This window comes from Pyrus communis, chromosome 8 (genome assembly GCF_963583255.1).
Source record: "Pyrus communis chromosome 8, drPyrComm1.1, whole genome shotgun sequence".
Lineage (NCBI taxonomy): Eukaryota > Viridiplantae > Streptophyta > Magnoliopsida > Rosales > Rosaceae > Pyrus > Pyrus communis.
In genome coordinates, this window is record NC_084810.1 from 4,802,467 (window position 1) to 4,811,613 (window position 9,147).

A 9,147-nucleotide genomic window follows, 5' to 3' on the forward strand; every position below is an offset into this window, starting at 1 on the left:
ACAGGCTACAGAATCTCAATCACAGGATTTCATTAAAGTCAAATCTAAAGGTTAGGAGGATGTCCCCATTTTTTTTTTGAAAAATGGGAAACTCTTCCCTTAAAGGCTTCCTATATACATATATGCATATACATATATATACATATATATATATATATATATATAGAGAGAGAGAGAGAGAGAGAGAGAGAGAGAGAGAGAGGTTTTCTTGCCAGACTGAAGATGAACACTTTTGACATGTTATGAAAACGGACAATTGATCATGCCGATTCTTGGTTGAACGTACAATCAAAATTCAGAGTCTGACGGTACAAGAATATTTCTAGCAACAGATATGCGTATAAAATACGCAAAGAAATATCGTTATATAACTAATTCATCTGAATGTGGACATCGTAAGGCAGAAAATTCATGCACAGAATGTGCTCAGTCCATTTTGGTTGTTAAAGGCAGATGAGTGTAGCATCTGCTTTTGGAATCACACCATCCTTTTGAATAACCGTGTCCAATAAGAACATATCTGTTCAAACAGTTTCGATAAATGCTACAAGGCTATTGTTGTCAACTTTTCTACTGGAGGATGGTGGCTCCCCAACTTTTACAAGAGATCCCTCTCAGATTAAGCAAGGGCCACAAAGCTAGTTTATCAGTACTGAGGGTTCTGCTCATAAGAAAAATTAATAAATATGGCAGAAACATTTGAAAGAGAGAGCCATTAATTAGTTCAAGAGTTACTTGTGGATCTTGAATTATGATGAACAAGCCAGCTTTCAGTTGACAGAGAGCTATGTTCTGATAACTGCAGCAAATTAAGATAAAACTGGTAGAGCGTAGACAAAAAGTAGAGGCCAAGAAAATTCAATTAATTCGAAAAAACAATTGGTATACATAAGCAGAAATTTACCGTGAATTGTGAATGCAGATGACCAAAGCTGAACACATCCTTGAAAACATGAGTAAAGGCAGGAGAATATCCGGGAGCAAGTAATCACAATTACGGAAACTATTTATAGTCAGGGGATTAAGAGAAACTCAGACTTCAGGTATAAAAAAACATGAAAGTATATGTGTAGTTATAAGGCATAGATTCACATAACTCCTAAAGTGAATCTGTACAACCAATCAACATAACATCATGTAACTGAAGCTCTCGGTCGCTCCAGACAATGTAGAAATTAGAAAGGGATCTTGAAATGCAAAATGTGAGAGAAATCAATATCATACTTTTCCTACGACATAGAAGCATACTTGATGCTCATAGAAAGGTGCTTCTGTTGTCACCTTGTTATACTGAGTTCGTCATGTATGTACAACGAAATGAAATCAATTAAAAATCTAAGAAAACAAAATTAACGCATTTCAGGAAAGAGAAAAGAGGACGGAATTTTGCTTATTTCAGGTAGAAGCGGCCAACATGGCCGTTGTATACATATTACATCAGTATAACATAATACCAAATGAGTTCTTTTTATAAGAAACCAAAGACCCCAACTATAGACTTGCAATAGTGTTGCTTTTCAGGTATACCTTTCCATATTGGGATCCTAATGGAACCTCAGCTGATGGGATGGAAATGCAACAAGGATGGTCATTGTTTCCCGCTCTCAAATCCTATACCGTCAAGGCATGACACAACTTCTTCAATAAAGGGCCTCTGCCTCGGATTGGGATCCAGGCATTTACAGGCAACACCAAGAACATCTAAAAGTTGCTTCTCATGATTCTTATTCCAAATTGACGAATCTATAATCTCTTCATCTCTCTTCTCAAATCTCATCTGAAACATCCATGATACCAAATCTCTGCAGTTTTTTCCTCTGCATACTTCTACAGGCCTCCTACCAGTAAGAAGCTCAAGAAGAACAACACCAAAACTGTAAACATCGCCCCTGCAGGTTGCTGTTAATGTCTGACAGTACTCTGGAGGAATATAACCCAAAGTACCAACCAGATCTGTTGTAACATGGGTATCGTAAGGACGAAGTAACCTTGAAAGACCAAAATCAGCCAAGTGAGCTTCAAATTTTTCATCTAGAAGAATGTTGCTTGTTTTTATATCTCGATGCACTATATTTGGCTGACAACCCTTGTGCAAGTAGGCTAACCCACGAGCTGCACCTTGAGCTATCTTAAGTCTTACATCCCATTTTAGAAGCGAAACACCATCAACACTTTCATGCAGCCAATAATCCAAGCTTCCGTTCTCCATGTAGGAGTAGATTAACAGTCTGTCATTACCATGCCGGCAGTAACCTTGAAGGGAGACAAGGTTCTTGTGCTGAGCTCTTGAGAGGGCTTCCACTTCAGCTTGAAATTCACGTTCCATCTGTCCACAATCCCCAGAAAGTCTCTTGATTGCAGCTTTTGCTCCATTCGGTAGGTTGGCTTTGTAAACCAGTCCATAACCGCCACAACCAATTATGTTGGCTTGGTTGAAATTGTTTGTAGACTTTAACAAGTCTGACACTGTATAATCCTTACAGTCTGAATTTTGAAAAAGCACCAGTTTTGACGATGCAAGGGCTCCGGATATCCTGTGCGGCCTGCTGTCCTCATCAAAATCATCAATTTGATCCCTTGCTCCCCTCCTTGACATTTTAAGCAAACCAACTGCAAGAAGCAATGCAACCCCAACTCCTATGCTGATTACTACACAAAGGATGCTGTTTCGACCAAATCTACTGTTTGAACTGGATGGCGTTACAGGCTTGAGACTTGTACTGCTGATATCACCACATGGAGTGTACATTGCCCCACAAAGCCCCGAGTTACCGTCAAAACTTGAGCTGGGAAAGCTTAAGAACTGTTCTCCATTGGGAATCACTCCATGGAGGTGATTATTTGCCACGCTAAACTTTGACAAGAATGTGAGCTTGCTAAGTGATGGAGGGATCGAACCATAGAGATCATTGAATGATAAATCCATTGCTTCCAAGTTCTCCATCTCTGAGATGGAGCTTGGGATGCTCCCACTAATGTTGTTCCTGCTCCAATCCAAAACATGGAGCTGCTTCAATCGTCCGATTTCAGACCATATTGTTCCATTTATTCTGTTATTGCTCAAGAGTATTGACGGAGGAAAATTTGAGACCTGGTTGTACTGCAGGCCAGTAGCACTCCTATTCCGTTTTACAAATAACGGGATGCCAGCAGAAGCACTAAGGTTTGCATGAGTGCAATTCATAGATATGAGGCTTTTCAGCTCCGTCATACTTTTTGGGATTTCTCCCGAGAGTGAATTATTTGAAAAGTCCAAATAAAACAAGTTTTCCATCTGACCTATCCACAAAGGGATGGGGCCATCCAAGCGATTCCAAGATAAATCAAGGACTTGCAACTTCCTGCAACTCAATATCCAAACTGGAATTTGGCCTTTGAGAGCACAATTCCCAAGTGCTAAAACCATTAAGCTTTCAAACCCACTTGCATTTTTCGGAATCTCCTCACCAAGGAAATTTTTTGAAAGAATTAGAGTTGTGAGATTTTTGCATTGCTGTAGCACAGATAGTGTCTCAGATAAGTTCACAAAACTGTTATTCGACAATGAGAGGAAGAATAGGGATGTGAGTTTGGCAAAGTCTTCCGGAATTGAACCCCTTAATTTATTCCTAGCAAGGCTTAACGTTTTCAACTCACGACAATTAGAAAGTGAATTTGGAAGGAAACCAGAAAAATGATTAGTGGCAAGATCAAGAGTGCAGAGTTTTGGAAGTCCAGTGAAATTTAGATCAATGGAACCGGATAGGGAATTGTTTCGAAGGTCAAGCACTCGAAGATTTGAACAGAGTGCCAAGGTTGAAGCTAATGGGCCAGACAACATATTTGAATGTGCAACTAACTGTTCTAGTCGTCTAAGGTTCCCAAACACATTTGGAAGTTCACCCAAAAATTGGTTTGAAGAAATGACTAAGGTCTTGAGGCTAGAAAGCTTACTCAGTTCCTTGCTTATCTGGCCGGAAAGAGAGTTCCCAGAGACTGAAAGCTGCTCCAAGGCCGAATACGTATACAAAGATTCAGGTAGATAGCCTGCAAAGGAATTGAAGTCCAGGTGCAATTGTTGGAGAGACCTGCTGCAATTGTCTAAGCCTTCAAGACTTCCCACCAAACGGTTCCAAGACATATCTAGAATGTGGGTTTCATTGGAAGAGCTACAAATCCGAGGGTTGAACTGACCAGTGAATGAATTATTGCTTATGTTGAACACAACAAGATGTGAGAATCCTCCTCCAAGCTCAGACAAATCATCATGGATTGAATTGCTTGAAATATTCAGAACTCTGATCGAATTCAAACCGGAAAGCGCACCTGAAACTGGTCCGGACAGCATGTTATTGCTCAAGTCAAGAACCTCCAGGTGCTTCAAGTCTGAGAGCTCTGCAGGCACTCCACCTTCAAGATGATTCAGAGAAAGATTAAGCAACTTCAGCTGATCCAATCGACCCAAAAAGCGTGAAATCGTTCCCCTGAGACTCATGCTAGGAAGAATCAACTGTGTGACTCTACTAGCAACAACTGTCCCATTGCTCACATTCTCACAGACAACACCATCCCATTGGCAGCAAGTTGATGTGTTGTGCCATGCTGTGATCATAGACCCATTTGTGAGGTTTCCTGCAAACTCTCTCAGTGCAAGAAAATCATTTGGATCACAGGACTGGATTGGGGAATTAAGACCGAAAACCAAACCAATACAGCAGGCCAAGAGAACCCATTTGAGGAATGCCATTGGAGTAAACCCCAATACCTCCATTGATGAAACCAAAGAAAATCCCCCCAACTCAATTCAACACCAACACTCCCATAAGAAATCCAAATGAAGGAACTTTCAGCACCCAAATCCCAAAAGACCTTCACTTCAACAACCCAGCTTTGCAACTTCAAGTGAAGCAAAACTTCCAAGTAATTCAGTAAAACAAGTGCAATCACCAATGCCCACTTGGGAATTGAGATCCCAAGACCACAAATATGGAAGTGCAGAAAGTTGCTTCAATCTGAATACACACAAACAGAAAAAGAAAGAAGTTGATAAATACTCACATCCCAAAGCAGCTCATAAAACTAACAACTTGCAAGTGAAGCAATGAAAACTTACCTCTTAAAAAATCAGCAAAGAGTCAAAGACCCACTGACCAGAAATCAGCAAACCCAAGAGCAAAAACCCCTTATTTTGCTGCAGAAGCAAGCATCCTCCTCCTTCTCCTTCACACCAAAAGAGAAATACCCAATTGCTGAAATTTCAAACCCACAACCCAAAACCATCAAAAAACACAAAAACAAATAGTAAAGAAAAGGAATCATAAAAGGAGGAAGCTTTTATGGCCTACCTGAAACCATGAACTCTGAATTCTCAAAGCCTACAGTGAAATGTGAAGAAAAAAAAGGTGCAGAATTTCACAAGCAATGGAGCAATGGCATGCCTTTATGTAACCTAACATCTAACAGTGCGTGAGTGGCCACTTTCTCCACAAATGGGACTCCTCCAATTTCAAAAACTCTCCCCCAAATTTTTGATAAAAAAACAAAAAAAACAAAAATACAAAAGAGAGAGAATAAAAAATGGAAAGAAAAAAGCAGGGAGATAATTCAAATCCAATAAACAGTAGTGCAGAACAGAAAAGGAAACTTCTTTCTCTTTCCTGAGAATCTTTATTTTATTGGACAAACACAAAAAACGCTTTGGGGGGTTTTGATTAGGGAAAGAGAAATGTCAAGTGGATTTTCTCAAATGGAAGGATTTACATTTCTGTATTACATTTGTGCACCGTTTAATGTATAAAGTAATATATGTATGTCATATTAATTAACGAGTTTATTTTATTAAAAATGAATTATATATATCACTTATTACATAAAATAGTATATCAATATTATATACCTAATTATGGATAAGACTTAGGTACTCAATAATGAATATTCACTTTTTAATTTTGTTCGATGATATTGTAACACATGCTTTTATGATTTAAAAAAAATAAACATGTAATTAGATTTTCTTGAACTTAACAAAATAAAGAACACGTGACATTTTTTGTTTGAGCCAAATCAAAAAATGAGTACCAAAAATATTCACTAGTGATGCCTAAGTATTGTCTCTACTATATTATTTCATATATCATAATAAAAGTGTACAACATGGATAATTTCTTCTTAAATTTTTATATGTACTGAAAATAAGTAACTCTACGTGACTGTATCAAGATATCCTAAAAAATCGCATATTTTAGATTTGAAACGGGGGACTCATTGGACTCATTTCTCAAGGAGCTGACTTTTTTTTTTTTCTCATGGCCAAATTTTTCTTGGATGTTTTCGAAGTTTGCTAAAATCGCACTCTTTGTCAATACCCCAATACCAACATCTGTCTCTTTCCTTCCCTCTTTGTTTGGTGGTGGGGCCCGGTTTGGTGAGGTTGGGCAATGTTTGGGTGCAGGCTAAGGGGATCCCTACTCTCAGTTTCACGCTCGCCTGACTTGCGTTGGAAGCACTTTCGTTAGTTTTGTCTGCGACAAGGTGTGGGAGGATTGTGTTGCGTGGTATACACGCGTTGTAGTTGAGGGTGGTGGATGAGAGCGGTGAGAGTGGAGAGTCAAGGTGATTAGATCGGAGGAGAGTAGATGGGAGGGGTGGATGGAGCGGCGGTAGGCGGACGTCACGGGTTTAGGTTTAACGGATTAGCCGCGATCCGGAAATATGTCAAGTTTTTGCCTGGGCCACCGGATTTTCGGGTCAACTACTCAACCTTCCCCGCACGTGAAATTACCCAACACATGTTTTATTTTTCTACTTCCTATTTTTACAAATTTATTTTTAAAGAAATTAAAACCCAAATTCTTTGTTTGGGTTTTGTTTGGTTTTGCCATCTGATTTTTTATTTAGTTTTGAGGAGTTTAAATTTTCGATTCATGTCAATATGTTCACGTACTAATCAAAATATTTCTTTTGATTCATTACATGCACTACATATGAGTAAATTGAAGAGCATATACGTCAACTAAATGTTACGTTCACAAGATAATTTAGTACTTGAATTCTGATAGTTTATTTATGAAAAACGGTAAGAGGGATAAAAAAAGACAGTAAGACGGAGGAAAAGAAATAAAAACTATCATTCATCCACAACCCTTTTTGTGTCATTCTCCTTCTACATCTCTCCCACTATCTATCCTCCACCCTTGTATAAAATTAGGGAAAAATTTTGAAAAATGTCATAGGTTATATACCTGTTTTAATTTGTTATATAAACTAAAATTTTAAGTTATTTGTCATACTAACTTTTCGAAATAAATAATTTGTCGTCTAACCCTAACTTTTTAAAATCTTCCATCCAAAATAAGTTGCACATGACTTATTTTCAAGGTTATTTTGATCATTTCAACACTCACTTCCTTTTTAATAAGTTTTCTTCGACAAATAATTAAAGGGCTTCTAAAAAAATACAAAAGAATGGTTGATCTGGTATACGATGATCTGAAAGTTCTCCGTTTGAAAAAGGGGAACGACTTGTACTCATTTATCTATGTTTCGAAGTGAAGATGACTCAAAATATTGTCACCAATGACCCTCTAATTTATGGTAAGGTTGGATGATATTCTTTATGATGAAATGTTAGAAATAACCCTGAATACTAGTTATGTGCAAGACACATTACTTATTTTGAATAGAAAACTTAACAGAGTTAAGATGAGATGATAAATTAATAATTTTGAAAAGCTAGTATAACAAATTGTTTAAAATTTGAATTCATATAACAAATTAAATAAATATATAAGTTCATATAATATTCAACAATTTCTTAGTTTAAACTTAAAAAAAAAATTATTACTCAACCTCAAATAAACAAGAAAATATCTAAATAGTGTGATTTGATAAATAAATTTTCGTTTTGTGGTCCTATCATGAATTAGTAAGCGAGGTACGTGTAATATCAATCACATCAAGTCACAAGTAATTCAACAAATACATCAAAAGGTGTGCGTTTAGTTGAAAAGAACTTGATCCAAAAACTAAAACCAATACAATTATATATGACACCTTGATGCTTGTTTTCTTTGTTAGGTATGTAATAACAACTTATGTCAAAACATGTTTCTTCTTGTAAAACAATCATGGGGTTGAAGTATGCAATTCAAATTTTACCTAATACAAACGTAGGGTCATGTTTAAAGTAGTTCAAGTTTTGATTGCAATATATAACATATAACTAAAGAAATGTAAAATATCATACAAGATACTACAGAGAATATCTAATCACTAATGAATAGCTCGTTTAGAAATGCTTGCTTGAAAGTAATTTTAAAATAAATAAAAGAGTTCTTGGTGAAAATATTTTTAGAACCAATTCTTAGTAAAAAAAAACAAGTAAATTCTGGAAAAACACTTGAAATGCTTCTTGAAAGAAGTGCATACTCGGTACTTCTTCTAGAAAGAAAGCACTTCAAGTGCTTTTGAGACCCAAAAACATTTTTTTCAAAACAATTTTCAGTCATTTCTAAAGTATTTTCAAACAAACCTGAATTTGAATGCTGAATTAAAGAAAGAAAAAAAACTCTGCTAAAAATTGACAAAAAATCTTTCAACTACTAAAATTTGACTTAACGTTCAACCCAAGTTGATTACAAATCACTAGTCCGTTCTTTATCCGAACATGTCGATGAAAGTCATAGATTTTTTCAATATTTTTGGGGCACGGTTGGTAAAAGCTATAGCTAGTAAAGTTGTAAGTTGACATGGGTGAAAGATTCATTATGTTATTTTGGCAATTTACAATTTTTTTTTCTCCTTGTGTTGATGTGTTCATAACTTTTGGTAAGTCTTGATGATTAAGCCTCGCAACTCACAAGTAAAAGCTTACACAATTCAAGGATTCATCCTTAAATTGATGACATTTTCCCACGATAGAAAACATCATGATAGCTTATTGATGTGATTTGCCCTTCAAGTAGTGCGATGGAAAAGGTTAACACACTTTCAATCTGCATGCATGTCTGCTTTTATCTGTTATCCATATATTAATTTTTATTTTTTATACACTCTTTAATTTTTAACATTTAAATCGAATGAAATGAAAATAATTAAAGGACAAAAATTAACAATGTAAAAAATAAAAAAATATATATATATGAATAACAATACCTTTTTGTTAATATT

General features: G+C 36.3%; 1 protein-coding gene across 2 annotated transcripts; it reads right to left on the bottom strand.

Moving 5' to 3' along the window:
• Positions 1 to 1,364: 1,364 nt before the first annotated feature.
• On the bottom strand, positions 1,365 to 5,655 carry LOC137742389 (phytosulfokine receptor 2). 2 transcript variants are annotated; one of them, XM_068482244.1, is made up of 3 exons: positions 5,325 to 5,655; positions 5,093 to 5,199; positions 1,365 to 4,991 (listed from the first exon to the last, which is right to left on the bottom strand). In XM_068482244.1, the coding sequence occupies exon 3, from the start codon at positions 4,748 to 4,750 to the stop codon at positions 1,589 to 1,591; it is 3,162 nt and encodes a 1,053-aa protein (XP_068338345.1). In that variant the 5' UTR covers positions 4,751 to 4,991; positions 5,093 to 5,199; positions 5,325 to 5,655; the 3' UTR covers positions 1,365 to 1,588. The 2 variants fall into 2 exon arrangements, with proteins under 2 accessions (XP_068338345.1, XP_068338344.1); XM_068482243.1 differs by having other exon boundaries at positions 5,093 to 5,228.
• Positions 5,656 to 9,147: the final 3,492 nt, after the last annotated feature.